The 15434-nt window shown below is 49.0% G+C and overlaps 6 protein-coding genes across 6 annotated transcripts; 3 read left to right on the forward strand and 3 right to left on the reverse strand.

Moving 5' to 3' along the window:
- Nucleotides 1–35: 35 nt before the first annotated feature.
- BC939DRAFT_391397 (uncharacterized protein) lies at nucleotides 36–3495 on the reverse strand (the record flags this gene model as incomplete). Its single annotated transcript, XM_051551958.1, has 6 exons — nucleotides 36–1104; nucleotides 1199–1826; nucleotides 1917–2476; nucleotides 2581–2928; nucleotides 3023–3206; nucleotides 3285–3495. 6 exons carry the CDS (start codon nucleotides 3493–3495, stop codon nucleotides 36–38), a joined length of 3000 nt encoding a protein of 999 aa, XP_051417414.1.
- Nucleotides 3496–3620: 125 nt separating this feature from the next.
- BC939DRAFT_99840 (uncharacterized protein) lies at nucleotides 3621–4339 on the reverse strand. The gene has a single exon (XM_051562051.1). It carries the CDS (start codon nucleotides 4203–4205, stop codon nucleotides 3747–3749), a length of 459 nt encoding a protein of 152 aa, XP_051417415.1. The 5' UTR covers nucleotides 4206–4339; the 3' UTR covers nucleotides 3621–3746.
- Nucleotides 4340–4572: 233 nt separating this feature from the next.
- BC939DRAFT_435057 (uncharacterized protein) lies at nucleotides 4573–6627 on the forward strand. The gene is made up of 4 exons (XM_051553436.1): nucleotides 4573–4792; nucleotides 4869–5384; nucleotides 5474–6114; nucleotides 6221–6627. Exons 1-4 carry the CDS (start codon nucleotides 4731–4733, stop codon nucleotides 6580–6582), a joined length of 1581 nt encoding a protein of 526 aa, XP_051417416.1. The 5' UTR covers nucleotides 4573–4730; the 3' UTR covers nucleotides 6583–6627.
- Nucleotides 6628–6630: 3 nt separating this feature from the next.
- BC939DRAFT_435060 (WD40-repeat-containing domain protein) lies at nucleotides 6631–11003 on the forward strand. The gene is made up of 14 exons (XM_051553437.1): nucleotides 6631–6870; nucleotides 6972–7049; nucleotides 7143–7244; nucleotides 7344–7437; nucleotides 7545–7642; nucleotides 7741–7833; nucleotides 7908–7990; nucleotides 8081–8190; nucleotides 8277–9081; nucleotides 9177–9673; nucleotides 9778–9876; nucleotides 9978–10407; nucleotides 10499–10644; nucleotides 10741–11003. Exons 1-14 carry the CDS (start codon nucleotides 6834–6836, stop codon nucleotides 10922–10924), a joined length of 2856 nt encoding a protein of 951 aa, XP_051417417.1. The 5' UTR covers nucleotides 6631–6833; the 3' UTR covers nucleotides 10925–11003.
- A 21-nt stretch (nucleotides 11004–11024) lies between these two features.
- On the forward strand, nucleotides 11025–12688 carry BC939DRAFT_435061 (uncharacterized protein). The gene is made up of 3 exons (XM_051553438.1): nucleotides 11025–11328; nucleotides 11418–12266; nucleotides 12369–12688. Exons 1-3 carry the CDS (start codon nucleotides 11193–11195, stop codon nucleotides 12452–12454), a joined length of 1071 nt encoding a protein of 356 aa, XP_051417418.1. The 5' UTR covers nucleotides 11025–11192; the 3' UTR covers nucleotides 12455–12688.
- BC939DRAFT_482754 (FAD-binding domain-containing protein) lies at nucleotides 12683–15059 on the reverse strand (the record flags this gene model as incomplete). The annotated part of the gene is made up of 6 exons (XM_051559146.1): nucleotides 12683–12897; nucleotides 13206–13299; nucleotides 13379–13626; nucleotides 13851–14387; nucleotides 14474–14956; nucleotides 15035–15059. The coding sequence occupies 6 exons, from the start codon at nucleotides 15057–15059 to the stop codon at nucleotides 12683–12685; spliced, it is 1602 nt and encodes a 533-aa protein (XP_051417419.1).
- Between the last annotated feature and the right edge of the window lie 375 nt (nucleotides 15060–15434).

Below are 15434 nucleotides of genomic sequence, written 5' to 3' on the forward strand. Positions count from 1 at the left end.
ATTTTCGCAAACGGATTTAGCAAACATGCGATGGTCTATTGGTCTTCGTTATCATCGTCTAGCAACTCTTGCCAATCGTCTACTACGTTTTGGTCCACATTAACGGCAGCCTTTGCGGTGATAGTGCCCCGTGGAAGCGACAGCGACTCTGACGAAGATAGGGGATTTTCTGAAAGATATGCGTCTTGAGCAGAGGATGGCCGAGAGTGTCTGCACATGTTACCCGAAAACAAATCGTTCGTCTCGTCCTCCTCCCATGCTTCCAAGCTGAGCGTTCCCGCAGTCTCCTTAGCCTTCAAGGTCTGTTCTTCCTCAGCCCTCTTTGCAGCAGCGATCCTCTCATCGTCATCCAGCAACGCGAATGCGTTCTCAACCTTGGCAGGCGTTGGCGTCTTCAACCATTGATTTTTTTGAGCAGCGTCAAAGAGTCGTTTGGAATGAGGGCCACCGACGTTGCTAAGAATGACCACCTCGCCTTCCTTGTTAACCCAGCATAACTCGACCCGCTCACAGATATGAACGTTCACTGCCAGAGATCTGATTCTAGTGCGCAGATGGGCCAAGACGACCTCGAACTCCTTCATAGTCATGTTGCCTGGATGGGGTACCAGGGCAGCATCGTCGTCCGTCAGCCATCGAATACTATACTTGATGTTGCCAAAAATAGGCGCCAGCTGGGCAGCTAGCTCATTTCGAGTCAGCCCAAAGACTAGGTCGTACAGGTAAATTGCATTGACGGGATCATTGACGCTCGACTTTCGGAGCTGCCCGACACCACTACTAATTGCGCTCGCGCCGGTACTAACAGATCGTTTCTGGCGACAGGCTTGTGATGCTAGGAGGGCCGGCGCAGAGGTGTTGAGTTTTCTGTGGATGATCACGTTGCGATATGGCTCGACGTCTACGCTCTCCGAGGTTACGTTGTAGTGACCCGCCAGCTCGTGGACAAACTTGCGGTGATGACCCTTCATGGGTGGGAGGTTGAGGGCCTGCGAGGACGAGTCGGTTATCCAGTCAGCGAGTCGCTTTTCTATTTTCAGCGTGAACTCCATGTTGACGAAGGCATAATCGAGAACATAGTCGTCGTACTGAGGAATACGAGGTCTTCTGTGAAAAGAGAGTAAAAATGGAGGCCAGTTAGCAATACGTACAAAAAACTACTAATAAAAAAGAGATGGGCGGATATCTAGAAACGTACCGGTTGATACCATCATCGATGTCAAGTGCCAGAGCAAGCCGCTTGTTACGCTCTGCTGTCAAGCAGAAGTCGTTGCACCTAATAACCCTCGGCTTTCCATCCCAGGGATTCTCGGCCGTAGCGTGGCAGGCGACAACCTTGGTCAAGTTCCCACATTTGCAGCTCCAAACAACCAAATCCTGACAAGGATTGTCCTCAGGACAAGGTTCTTGACCGTGGCAAGCAAGAACACAGCGATGCCTACAGCTCTTGCGAAAGTTGGAACACTGCTGAGAACATGTTCCGACGGGTGGGGGCGTGCACTCGCCCGAATGGCAGGACCTGATGCACTTGTGCTGACCACAGCCCAATATCTTGCCGCAAGCCTTTCCGCAGGTGGGATGAGTCATGTAGCAGGGTACATTGGGCATAAGGGACTTTTCGCACGCGCATTGCTTAGCAACAAGTATAGTGCATAGTGGGCAGGGTTCATTGTCTGGATGACAAGGGTGGCCTGTTAAAGATGCATGGCCGCAGGAACGTTCCCGGCTGCAAAAGTACTTGCATTTGGGGATAGGCGTGCCACAAGCGATCGGCGGATATAAAACGGTCCTTCCACAGCTGCATGAGAGCTCGTCAAACGATGCGTCTAACAAATAGTAAACGGGGCGTTTTTAGTCTGAATGTTCTCTGTGTAACCTCGTATATTGGTCTGCACATGCCAATGGTCTTCACTTACTCAAGCAGGGATTGCAATGTCCTTTATGACAGAGCATTTCACAAGCGTGCACGCCGCACTGTAGTTTCTTTCCGCAGATCAGTGTGCAGGCATGGGCCTCAGGGGTAGCAGTATCCATCCTGGCACCTTTAGGTTGATTCTTTGCAGGACAGCATCGGTTCGTGCACTGGTGCTTGCCACAGGATCGAAGGCCTCGACACGGCTTCTCGCATGTGGGCTGCTTGTTGCCATAGAGATTCATCTCGGAACAAATACGTTGAAAATGCGTGGATTCGCAGCGACAGTCGACTATGATCGTTGACATGCATGGTCCACATACTTCAAGATGGCACTTTTGCATGCATTGATGACCACACTTCAGAGTCTTCTTGCACGTCCCGTCGCATACTGGAACCGGATCCGTGCAAATTTTCCGCGATTTACCCATGAGTAGCGCCTCGATGGTCCTGGACCCGCACGGGCAAGTCTTGACGACCTCGGGTCTACTTGGACACTTCCCCGCTTCTTTGTCCATTGAATGACACGGCTTTGTGCACTCGTGGTAACCACAAGCGAGAGGTCTAAAATGCAAAAAAAAAAAAAAAAAACCAAGTTCACTTATATGAGTAGGGGTCTATTTGATTGGCAGCGTTTAGAGGAACGCGTCTGTGTCCATTCGATGTACCTATGGCAACTGTCCTTGCACTCATAAAATCCTGTTGCCTCTACCCCGTCAATAAGCGTTGTTCGTGATTCTCCCTCGCCGCAGCGTACTTTGCGCTCATGTTTGCCGCAATAGCATCTTTGTATCTGCTCTTCCTCACAAGGCGAGCATAATCCAGGATGGCAGACGGAACTGCATATGTGCTGGCCACATCCCAACAATTCTCCGCAGGCCTGATCGCAGGACTTGCCGGTCTGGAATGAAAAGTCGGTGTTGACGCAGCGCAACTGGAAGGTCTTGTTACCGCAGTAGCAAGATTGAATCGGGCCGAGGCCGCCGCATGGAGGACATGGACCAGGATGGCAAGGGCTGAATAGTTGAGACAAATAATGTCGAGATTTTTAAACAAATGTGCCCTGGAATGAAGACCATGCAAAGATGTCAGAGTGGCACGGAAACATACATGCTACACGAGTGAGAGCAGTCTCTGGAGCGTCCGCAAAGCTCTCCACAAGAGTGGGGTGTGAAGTATCGATTGAATTCAGGCTCGTGGTTCTTGCCGCAAAAGCAATTGTACTCCTCGGGAATAAACACTTGCGTGTTCTGGCATCCCGGACATCTCCAGCCTGCTCTTGAGTTATTAGAACCTGATTTGTGCGACCATACAAGACCATTAGTCACCAGCTCAACTATCACAGTCAGCTCATAATTGAGGCTCATGTTACCTTCAGACGACTTTTTGGCCCAGGTCGAGAGGCAGTCGAGATGGAAGGCAGCCCAGCAAACCTGACAATTCCAAATCTTGTGGGCAGGGCGGATGACATCCCAGCAGACCATGCAGTCATACGTGGAGTTGGTCAATCCGACTGTCAGCGCCTCCATCAGATCGCGATTTTCCTCGACCTTGTGCACAAACTTGATAGGAGTACGAGGCATCGTTTGATTGATAGCGCCTCTGCGTGCTGATCGATCAATCACTGAACATGAAGGTTTTTCGGCCTCTGCTGCGTGTGATGTGCGGGTAAATGAAAATGTGCTTCCCGCCAAGTCCTTTCGCCGGTCCCGCAGTTTCCTGTTGCTGCTTCCAGTATTGACGTTTTCGGTGGCGTTGTGAGAGCTGCGAGGGTGCGATGGACCAGATCCGTCTCCTTGCGTCTGGGGGCGGTCATTCACCGATCGTAAGAGCTTCAATCGTCGTTTCGACTCTGAAGGATGCCATGAGCGATCGACGCTTTTGCCATTCCGGTCGTTTTCACGTTCGCGTGAGCTAGAGGGTTACAGATGATGATTTTGACGTCGCCTTGGTCGTCATCGATGCGTGCGGACGGTTTGCATGCATTTGTACTGTTATGTCGAGAGCGCGCGCCCTTGCTTCTGTTGCTGTGCAGATCTAGATTATCTGCAGATTTTGACTGGGGGACAAAGCCCTGGGCTGCAGGGTTTAACTGTAGTCTTCTCGAATAAGACTGTCCCTTGATACCACTTGCAAGGTTGTCATGCTCGCTGTGCCGGTTGACTTGGCTGTTCTTGCTGCGCTTGTCTAGTTGTATACTTGTGGCGGTGTTGTCGATAGTTGAAGTTGTGTTGATGAAATGTGGTGCAAATTGCGCAGGTGCGGCAGATGTGCTCGAGATGATATCAGCCATGGGCCGGTTAGATGGGGCTGTTGACTGGGTTACGCTGATGTATGGTATGTTGAGCGGCGCAGTGGGCAGGAACAAAGCAGTGAGGAATGAAGAATGATCCTTGAGAAGTGAAAAGGTGGTAGCTGTGGTGGGTGTTCACAGCTCCACTATCCAGACTTTTTATTCGCGTTCAGGATAGGGCTCTATTCCTGCGGAAAAAGCCACCCGCAGCTGCAACCTTGTGGGCGCGGCGAGCAAACGCCCTGAAAATTAGGTTCATAGCCCAGACACGCTAACCCATTTCGACAAGTGCCAACAGGGGAAGGAAAGAGCGGGCTGAAAAAGGTGAACTGGAGCATTCGCTTTCCATCGGGGATTGGCCAATTGGAGAGACAAAGGGCGCGAAAAAAAAATATAGCATGTGCGCATGCAATACTACAATATAGATAGGGCTGTATTCGCAAGCGAGAAGGACGTCGCATTCTCTCATCCACTTCCGATTCCTCATTCACTCTCAGAATCATCGTAATTCCACAATTGCGATTCATGGGATTCACAAAAACCTACAAGGACGGGACCACTCCCACGGTCGCCATTATCGGAGCAGGGTAAGCTCATAACTACCAACTGCCTTGTTTATATTGAAACCGACCGTTAAACCGTAATATTCACTTACTTTCCTAGCATTTCTGGCCTTTGCGCAGCAATCCAACTACAACGGCAACTCCAGTTGACGACTTACACGGTTTTTGAGCTCGAGTCCGACATTGGCGGAACCTGGTTGAACAACTCTTACCCAGGATGCCAATCGGATGCGCCTATTCATCTCTACAGTTACTCCTTCGCCCCGAACTACGACTTTTCCAAAAAGTTTGTTCCGCAGAGTGAGATACTGGCATATCTCAAGGCAACAGCCAAGACATACAACATCTACGACAAGATTCAGTTCCAGACCAGGATTATGACCATGCAATGGCATGAGGGACGCCGAAACTGGATCTTGCATTGGGTCAAGAGCAGTACTGGCGAAGAGGGGGCTTATGAAGTAGATGCGATCATTCATGCGACGGGTGTGCTCCGGTTGCCCAACATCCCAAAGGAGTTCGAAGCCTTTGAAGGCAACAAATGGCATTCAGCCAGATGGGACCATTCAGTTGATATCACTAACAAACGCGTCGGTGTTGTTGGAATCGGTGCTAGGTAGGACTTCACATCAACTAGAGTATCGTGCTACGGCAACAAAATCCACCCACTGATGATTGTCCGTTTATTTGTGACCAATGTCATAGTGGTGTCCAGATTGTGCCAGCGATTGCAGACAAGGTGATGTCCTTGGATATCTACGGGCGCTCTCCATACTACATCACTCCACAAATGAACATTACCTACACGCGCCCCTGGAAGTTCCTCTTCCGTCATGTACCGTTCTTCTACACGCTGTACAGAATGTTTTGGTTCCATTACGTAGACTCTACGATCCTACTCTATCACAAACTGGCTTGGTACTCTGTTTTCCACCGCGCTTTTGTCTACCTGGTCACCTGGTTTCACCGCTTCTTACAGTTCCCCTTCAATGGAGAATTGAGACGCAAAACAACGCCGGAGTATCAAGTCGCGTCCAGACGAATTATTCTCTCTGACAGGTATTATCCAACATTGAAAAAACCGCATGTTATGCTGCATAAGGATCCGATCGTCTCGATTAAAGATAAGACGATTGAAACAAGTGGTGGATCCAAGCGGGAGCTGGATGTGTTAATCCTTGCGACTGGATTTGACTGGATCTCTAACTTCCCGGTGGGCTACTGGACAGGCCGAGGTGGTATCGATATTGCGACAAATTGGGGTGAAAGCCCCATCACTTATTACGGCACCTGTGTTCCTGATGCGCCTAACTTTTTCTTGATCTGGGGACCTAATGCCGGCATTGGTAAATGTTTATTGGCTTTCGCCCATGTTTTCTTGCCATTTCTCTTCTGATAGATCTATTACAACAAATGACTAAAATGCATTACTTATTTTAAATCCTGCGATAGCTCACCATTCTCTGACAACTATGATTGAGATCCAAGTCATGTACGCGATCAACGCCCTATCATATATGATGGAACAAGATCTCGATTCAATGGGGATCAAGCAATCGGCTGCCGAGGAGTTTCTGAATACTCTGGATCGAAGAATGGAGCGTACGATCTTTACTACTAAAGTCAAGCCGAAGTTCATCAACAGCAAGGGGAAGTGTCGCGGATTTTGGTGGGGCAGTGTCACCGAGTTTTGGTGGCACATGAAGGACCTTCATCCGGAACGGTTTGATACGGAAAAGAGAGGAGAGCTATCAGGCGAAGTGCTCCTGAACGGCACCGCGTCGCGACCGGAGAAGAAATCCATCGGAGGATAAATATTGCTAAAGCCGAATCGCGATAAAAACGCGTCTCTCGACCGCCCTGACCCAACTCGATCCGTAGACCACGGACTGCTGAATAAAAATACTGCTCTCAATTTGAGAAGCGTGTCTCTCTTAAACACTTCGCGACCAGCAACTCTGCGCGAAACTCAGTTGCAGCACTATTCGCACCATCCTGGATCCAGCTCATTCAACAACATTTCAACGCAAAGAGCTATATACGTAGAGACGAACAAGGACACACGATGCACATCATCAAGCCTGAGTGGGTGTGTCATCTTGGTATGACATCTATGGAAACCCACCATTGACACCGCAACCAAAAGTGAAACACACCGCGTGCAGCGATTTAACAAAAGCAATTTCATCTTGGAATGGAATAGACGAAAAGGCAAAGAAGGCGCCCATTTACTCTCTGCATGTGCATCCAGATGGAACACGACTCGCCACCGGTGCTCAAGGTATAACCCAAGCATTTGTCTAGTATGTCAATCCTTTGGTGTATGCTGGAGACTAAAGACATTTGGATCTTGCACACATTTTATCCGCAATAGACGCAAAAGTAAAGATATGGAACCTGGCACCGATCATTGACGCAGAGGAGGATCAGGATCCAGATGCACGGCGACACCTCTGCACCATGTCGCTCCACAACGGTAATAACCCAACCATGCCTGATTCAACTATTACTTGAACGTCGGCGGATCCTCGAGTACTCATTATTCCGACATGGTGTATTTTTTTGGTCTGCATAGGTGCGGTACTATGCGTAAAGTGGTCTAACGGAGAGGGAAAATACTTGGCAACCGGATCTGACGACATGATTGTAATGATCTGGCAACTGGATAGGTATACCGCTACTGAATTCATTGTATGCAATACAATTTGGTGGCCAACAGGATCCAGCATTTCTATAACTAATCCACGTATTCTCTCCGTCGAATATTTGTATACAGGTCATCTGAATCATGGGGAGGATCTTCGTTCGGCAACTCGGACGGTCCGAATGTAGAGAACTGGCGCGGAGTAAAACGTCTCTCAGGACACGAATCAGGTACAGGACCGAGATCGTGGCGGATGCGCTAACATCAGACAAAAAAGCTGTATTATCCGGGAACTGACTTTTTTCGACTTTTCCTTGATGAACCATAGATGTTACAGACGTGGCCTGGTCACCAGAAAACACATACTTAGCTTCCGCTGGACTGGATTCGAAGATCATAATTTGGGATGGCAGGACCTTTGGTATGTTTACTTCAGATAGAAACCGCTTTGTCCCTGAAATAACATCACTAATGTGTCTTAATGTAATTTTATAGATCGCGTCATTACACTGGATCAACACCAAGGATTTGTGAAAGGACTTACATGGGATCCTGTCGGAAAATATATGGCGTCCCAGGTATGTCAGTCTTTTTGCCATTCACGACCAGCGGAAGGCGGCTTTTTTCATGCATATTTACGAAGGGCTTGTTATATGCTATTTTTATAGTCAGACGACAAGTCTGTCAGGATTTGGAGAATCACGGACTGGGAGGTAGAAGTGGAAGTCACTGAGCCGTTTCTCACATCCTCAGGGACGACGTTTTTCAGGAGACTAAGGTAATATATTGTCCAGAGATATCTTTGTCCATGCATCATGCTATGCGATATGGCCCTCTAATCATACATATCTTGGATACATCTAGCTGGTCCCCCGATGGTGGTCATATTGCTACAGCTAACGCATTCAACGGATCAATACCAGTGGCATCTGTAATCACGAGAGACAACTGGAAGGCAGATATCTCGTTGGTGGGCCATGGTGCGCCAGTGGAGGTTGTCGCGTTTAATCCCTTACTATTCAAGTACACCGACAGTGCTGGAAACGCTGGATTCACATCTATATGTGCTGTTGGGAGTCAGGACCGGGGACTAACTGTCTGGAGGACGCACGAGCCCAGGCCTTTTGTAGGAATCAAGGAGCTTTTCGAGCACAGTTTCCTGGATCTCAGCTGGACACCGGACGGTCAATCGCTTTTCGCATGTTCATATGACGGTACTGTCGCTGTACTTCTCTTCCAATCAGAAAATTTGGGAGAGGCTGTCCCGGCTGAAGAACGACATCGACTGTTGGCCAAGTACGGATATGAGAGGCGCGGAGAAATCATGGCAGAGACTCCGATCCAGCTTGCGATGGAGGAGCAGCTAAAGGAGAGTTCCGCAAAATCGAGAATGGATGAACTGATGCAGCATGATTCGTCCATGGAAGGTGTCACATCCACGTTCGCCAAACCGTCAGATCCAAGCGTCTTCGCCAATACAACCACTAGATCTTCGTCCACTGCTACACCGGCTCCACTACCTGCGCGGCCGCAGACGCATATCGTGGCTAGTGAGCAGACAGTCACTATGACGAGCGACGGAAAGAAGCGGATTAAACCACTCTTCCTAGGAAACGGCATGGGCAGTGTACCAGTGACACCTTTCGCTCAACCTGCGGCGTATGCTGTAGTAAGTATTACGCTCTGTCATATTGCTGTCATCTTACATCTTTTTGGATAGTATATCTAATATATAATGGTTCTGTTCATGCGACCTGGTTTTAGGGAGGACAAGGTGGAGCAGCAAGAAGGACCAGCTCCGTTGAACGGGGTAATCCCTCAATGGCTATCCCGGATGGTGGATTCCCCACTGTCATTATCGGGACCAAACGCAAAGACGCACCAACAAACGGAACAGCCGTGGCAGGAGGACCCGCCAAAAAGGGTCCAGATGCTGCCACAAAGGGCAAGGGAGCACCACTGAAAACTGAAGAAGAGACCATGTCCAGGACGGCCATTGCGTCGCCACTGCTCGCAGTGTCAAAAGTGAGGCTAGGCGTGCCTCGAGTCCGATCGCATATTACTAGGAACAGGGTCGGGATGGAGTGCCATAACAGCTTAACTGGAGACCAGCCATCCAAGGTCATCAACAGTCAAAAGGGAGCTGTGGTGTGGGTCGACTATTTGCCCTCACCGGTACTACTCATGACGGGGAATTCGCACTTTAGTGCTGTTGCTTGTGAAGATGGAGGGCTCTATGTATATTCACTCGCCGGAAGGAGGTAATGCAAGCAAGCATCTGCCGGCTTTCTGTACTTTTATTTGTATGTGAATGACAACACTTGTTCTGCTTACTGACACCCGTTATTTCCTTGTCCTCTCGTAGGTTAATGCCGTGTATATTGCTAGACTCGGCTGCAACATTAATGGAGTGCGATAATGAGTATCTCATGGTTCTTACCTCATGTGGACTTGTCAGCTCGTGGTACGATCCAGAAAGTCGGCGTACTCAATTGACCATTTCTTGCCTTTTCTGATACGATCTAATATCTGATCCTAACATCCCGGTATGTTCTGATTCTCTAGGAATGTCATCCAGCAAACTGCAATCTTGTCTTCTATATCAATTTCACCCATTCTTCAGCCATCAACTCATACGAGTGATATTGCTTCAAGCTCAGTCTCTATCACCTCGGCTGCTGTCCGCCAGAATGGGTTACCTGTTCTCACAACCTCAGCTGGCCAAGGATACACCTATCACGAAGGAATGAAGGTCTGGGTCAAGGTCATTGACCCATGGTTTGCCATATCATCCTTCTTTGGCACAGATCCCATGCTGGGCGGCCGCGATTCCTTTGGAGATATTGCTCCTTCCGTACCACTAAAGAAGGGCGTACTATCGCATCTTCAAGCTGCTGCAACTGGTGGACGATTGGAAAAGGACGTTGCCTTCGCTCAGGAGCTTCTGAATGTCGAGGAATCCGTGCAGAGTGTGGTGACACTCACCCATCTGGAGGTACGGCGCATCAATTGCTCGCAGAACACAGTACCCCCACAGTTGATAACGATACATGGTTAACAGAATTCTTGTTTATTTATTACAATAGAATCAAATGGCTGCGGCGCAAGTTCTTGGTTCACCTTCAGAGTACAAACAATGGTTGCGGTGCTACGTCCAGAGACTCTCCGACGAGAGCTCTGTGGCAAGAGTCGAGGAGCTCTGCAAGTACTTGCTGGGACCAATGTATCAAGGGTATTGTGCCTTAAAATCAATATTGCAATGGGTTGATATGTGGTCATGGAATGTTGTTAACAATCTGGTCTGTTGCTTAATTAATGGATTGATTAGAGGAGAGAAGTCGGGCTGGCAGCCAACGATACTCGGATTCCAGAAGCGAGAACTGCTGAAGGAGCTGCTCCCTGTCCTGAGCTCGAATCGGGCGCTGCAACGAGTTGTCAAGGAGTATCTGTCGGGATTGGAGAAGGTGACCAAAGTGAGTGCGAGTGCGAGTCCAACTTCAACCAAGTCTTGAGGGACCCACATCGCATACAATTGGACCACATTCACTGTGCCACCAGGGACAATCAATAAAGTTTCTTGACTGTTCAGGTACAAACCTCACTCTGCCTTTTTGTTTCGCTTGCCTCTTAATTCTCACCTTTGAGGTTGATCATTCTTTTTCTCATTTCATCTGCTCATCGTCTAAAAGAACGAGTGTCAACTTTTTTACTCGCACTTCAAGGACACTCTTGCTCTGTTATTTTTTCTACTCCCTACTGCATCATCGTTTCACGCCAACCATGGCGACCTCATTCGTTCAGTTGTTCACGGCCTTGTACGAATGGACCAAGGAGTGTCCAACAGACCTCAAGAAAGATCTCGATGAGTTCTTTATGTCGAAAGAGTTTCTCGACCGGCCCGAGGTCTTTTACAAGGGTAAACTATCACTCCTGCATCCCTCGGTCCCATCATCTGGTGTCATATAACTCATGGATTTTTTCTTATTCATCTATGGTTTCGCACAGGCTTTGAGGACTCTAGCGAAAAGTGGGTGGCACTCATCACGATGAAGGGCGTTGAAGATACGCACGCAATGTTGCTCAATCATTTCCAGTATGATTTTATGAAGCTGCACGAGGCGCGGGGAACGTTCTCCCAGGTGTCGCCGGCACCTCAGATGCCGAATGCCGCAGCATACAACAAGTTCGTCAAGGATCTCTCCAAGGCCAATAGGATCCTCAGGGCCAAGAAGACGGTCCGAGGATGGGCTCGGGAACTGGACCGGGCGACTGAGATGGTCATGATCGCGCCAGGTGTCGTCGAATCGACGGACGCGTCAAACCCTACCTCGTATACACCATTGCCGTCACTCCTCTCGACTTCAGAAAAATCTGCAGCCTCGTTTGGAATGTGGTTTATCTCTGTCGATATTGAATCTTATGAACGCGAACACTCCAGAATCCTTGAAATTGGTTGGTCTATTTGGGAGTCGCGTGTGAACAAGTTCGTGGATAAGCACTATGCCATCGCGGATTATCGACATCTCAGGAACGGGAAGTATGTGGCGGATCGAAGGGATCGATTCATGTTTGGCGAGACCGTCTGGGCGAGTCTGCGGGATTCGATCACAGCCTTTCAGGAGGACCTTCAGGCGGCCGCTAGTCGGAACGCGGAGGGTATCTTTGCGTTGATTGCCCATGATATGTCGAGCGATGAAGGGTATCTGAAGAAGATGGGTGTGGTGTTCCCGAAGGGCATGATCAAATTTGACACGTTGGAATTGAACGGCGCCAGAGCTGGGGATAGCAATAAGACGGGACTGGGCAAGTTGTTGGATGAGCTCAATATCGATAACTATTGTCTTCACAATGCAGGTAAGCAAGGTGCCCCTTGGTTTGCTGAACTCGTTGGCATGGTTCATTTGCATTACTTCGGCTTGCTCACATTGTCTTCTTTTCTGTCCGATCTTATTGTAGGAAATGATGCTCATTACACCTTGGAGCTCTTCATGTATCTCGTTCGCAACAATGCCAAGGTTAAGGCTGAGGCGACATTGTTATAATCTATTGTTGGTCAGCCATGAGCAACTGTATTGTATTATATTGCACATTATTCTTTTTTTCAGGCTTAAGCGCATATCCCCAATGCTATACGATGGAGTCCATTCCTCGTCCTCTCCGTCGGATTAAAAGTTTTCTATATCACAAAATGAAGAAAGCGTGGTTTTTTTTATGGTCAGCATGACTTGCCTAGCAAACACAACAATCCATAATAAAATACGCTCCATCGATCAATCGTAAATACCTTTATGGAATTTGAACTTGTACTTGCGCGCGCAGCGGTGGAGGGTCTTACCAAGTGGTTTAGGTCCACAAAAAAACACACCGACCTGGCCATGCTCTCTCGGATGCGCTTGCGCTAGCTCACCAAAGATCTTGTCAAAATTGGGCCTACCATAATACGTTGGCGATCGCAAACCTGTAATCGCATCACGATCGCGTCCTTCTAATAGCCGCAAGGTTGAGAAAGTTGTCAAAAATGGATTACAATGTCTGCGTTATAGAAAATAGATGCTCGAGGCCATTTGCGGGTACCTGAGAGTATATCAGTAGATGGGTTCGATAACTTCTCTTCCTCCTCCTCTTCTTCGTCTTGATCTTGTTCCTGCGCATACGTTTCATTCCCGTCGTGTCTTTGTTGCTTGCGCTTCAACAGCCGCTCCCGCTTCTTATTCTGCGTCCTCAAATGGCGTGCGGCTGTCATCGCTGCCGAAGCCCTGGCCTCCAGCAGGACCGTGTTCATTTCCTCTGCACCAAGTTCTCCAGTCAGATAAGACCGGATCTCGAGGAAATCGGACATGTTCTGTTCCTCGAGTGCGATCAGTAGATCTTGGAACCATTCGAATGCCTAGGATTTACCAATATGTTATTAGAAAAGATATCTCCAGTCATTCTAGGGTTGGGACTCATGATTAGAGATGGCTTACATCGCGATCGCGGCAGACCCAGAAGAAGTAGACCTTTCGGAGAGTGATGATTTTGGTCGGCTGCATGACGCTGTACCAGATATGTTTCAGCACGCTTGCGAACGGGGTTACGCCGATACCCGCACCGACCAGGACGGCGATCTCGTAGTTGAACGCGTCTTCGCTAGGAGAACCATAAGGTCCGTCGAGGAGCACGCGTGGGAGGGTGATGGCTTCAATGCTTGGCTGCAGGACACTTGTTGCGAACACTGTCATGGAAACATGTTGGGAAACAAAAATTAAAATGTAAGGCATTTGTGTTTGAATATTTGCTATGCGGCGAAGTCCTTCAGCTGCATATTGTTACCTGATGCACTGGCCCGTGCTCTCGCTGCACTACTCCCAGATCCAAAGGGAGCCGTCGCCGCGTTACTCGACGATACCCCAGAGCTCGACCCTGTAGCACCACTCTCGCTTGAGCCATGACACCCACCCCTGTTCCGATTCATCAATTCCTCGATCCAGAACTGCTGCTCATCATCAAACGAACACCCCAATCTCCTTGCGAACGCCGCTGTCCAATCTCCGACCATCCGAATATGCACACTCACATAATCCTCCTCCGGAGCCGACGTGATCGTGAATGGATGCCACTCCCACATCGAGATATCCGGACAGTTCAGAAACACGTACTGCCCAGCCTTGGCCCGAAAATATGATTCCCCGCCTCCTTGTTGATTCTGCTGTCTTTCCTTCTTAATCTGGACTTCGACGACTTTTGATGGATGCAGGACAATTTTGGAGATAGTCGTAGGTTGGCGGGCCCGGATCTCGCGTACGGTGCGTTCGAGAATGTAGACACAGAAAGAACCAAGGACGAACTTGTAGGATCCCGGGGAGGACTTGCAGTAAGGGGGAGAATCGGCTCGGATGAAGCAAAAGGCACCGTGGTACATGAGTATCAGAAAAAAGAGGATGAAGAGGTGATGTGTGTACCAAAATGTTTCGAAGCGCTTTCCGCGGACGCGCTCTATTCAAAAGGACAGAAGTAGTCGCTGAGTTGGACAAGTTGTAAAAGCAATAAAGAGTGGGGGCACGTATGGAAACAAGACTTACCAACGGAGGATGTCACCATCAGAAAGAGGATCAAGAGGAGCGCATGCCCCGTAGCTCCAGGCCCCGTCATCACAGCCATGTACTGCGCACTCCTTGCTCCCGCTTGTCCTTGCTCTTCTTGATGCTGCTGCTCGTGTTGTTCCAGATGATAATAATTCACATAGTGTCCAACGACATGTACGACCGAGAACACGACTATCGACCAGGCGACAGTCTTATGGAACATGATGTTCTTATCAAACGGCAAGATATCATTCAGAAACGTCGATCGCAATAACGAAATCAGGTTCCGACAGACCGAGAACAGGATGAGTCCACAATCAAAGTTGATGACTGCAGCGGATCCACGCGCGATGCCCAGGGTTGTGCCGAAGGTCTTGCGCGCTTGGGTGTACCGGGTCGAACGGTTGTAGATCTCGAAACTGAAGTAGAAAATCAGGAGTTGGAGCAGGCACCAGAGGCAGAGGAAGAGTACTCGACGACCTATTTTGGGTGTTGTAAGGTCATTCAAGCGGTTATTTTCAATTGGGATGTCGCGGAAAGAAAAGTGATATATCGTACCTTCATTCAGCATAAACCGGTCCATCCTGGCTCTCCATGTCGGCCGCTGCGGGATCCCCAAAGATGCAAATTTTTGTGCAATAGCTTTTTCGATACTCCTCTGACTAGGTGACATGGGCAACACGTTCCTGGATGACAATGGTCTGGGTAGCTTCAATATACTCGAACTGCTGTCCAATGACCCATTGGATGTCTGTTTTTCCTTTTCAAAAGACCCTTGCTGGGATGCTATGGTAGCGGTCTCGGTGCTTGCTGTAGCGGAGTCGTCGTTAGTGCTCTGTGGCATAGATGGGTCGTATAATTGACAGACTTGACGGTGGGTGATCTGCTTGGCCTGCTCTGAGCGATCATGGTTCTTAACCTGATCTTGTTGCTCTGACGGCAATTGCGATTCTTCGTC

This window comes from Gamsiella multidivaricata (genome assembly GCF_025024155.1).
Source record: "Gamsiella multidivaricata strain RSA 2152 chromosome Unknown BC939scaffold_2, whole genome shotgun sequence".
Lineage (NCBI taxonomy): Eukaryota > Fungi > Mortierellomycota > Mortierellomycetes > Mortierellales > Mortierellaceae > Gamsiella > Gamsiella multidivaricata.

Excerpts from the sequence above, each read along its gene's own strand:
- BC939DRAFT_99840 (XM_051562051.1), bottom strand. The coding sequence starts at position 4,205 with ATGGCTGATATCATCTCGAGCACATCTGCCGCACCTGCGCAATTTGCA.
- BC939DRAFT_435057 (XM_051553436.1), top strand. The coding sequence starts at position 4,731 with ATGGGATTCACAAAAACCTACAAGGACGGGACCACTCCCACGGTCGCC. Across the intron at positions 5,385-5,473 it reads GTTGTTGGAATCGGTGCTAG|TGGTGTCCAGATTGTGCCAG; the intron begins GTAGGACTTCAC and ends CCAATGTCATAG. Across the intron at positions 6,115-6,220 it reads GGGACCTAATGCCGGCATTG|CTCACCATTCTCTGACAACT; the intron begins GTAAATGTTTAT and ends ATCCTGCGATAG.
- BC939DRAFT_435061 (XM_051553438.1), top strand. The coding sequence starts at position 11,193 with ATGGCGACCTCATTCGTTCAGTTGTTCACGGCCTTGTACGAATGGACC. Across the intron at positions 11,329-11,417 it reads GCCCGAGGTCTTTTACAAGG|GCTTTGAGGACTCTAGCGAA; the intron begins GTAAACTATCAC and ends GGTTTCGCACAG. Across the intron at positions 12,267-12,368 it reads CTATTGTCTTCACAATGCAG|GAAATGATGCTCATTACACC; the intron begins GTAAGCAAGGTG and ends ATCTTATTGTAG.
- BC939DRAFT_435060 (XM_051553437.1), top strand. The coding sequence starts at position 6,834 with ATGCACATCATCAAGCCTGAGTGGGTGTGTCATCTTG. Across the intron at positions 7,438-7,544 it reads ATGATCTGGCAACTGGATAG|GTCATCTGAATCATGGGGAG; the intron begins GTATACCGCTAC and ends ATTTGTATACAG. Across the intron at positions 10,645-10,740 it reads CTGGGACCAATGTATCAAGG|AGGAGAGAAGTCGGGCTGGC; the intron begins GTATTGTGCCTT and ends TGGATTGATTAG.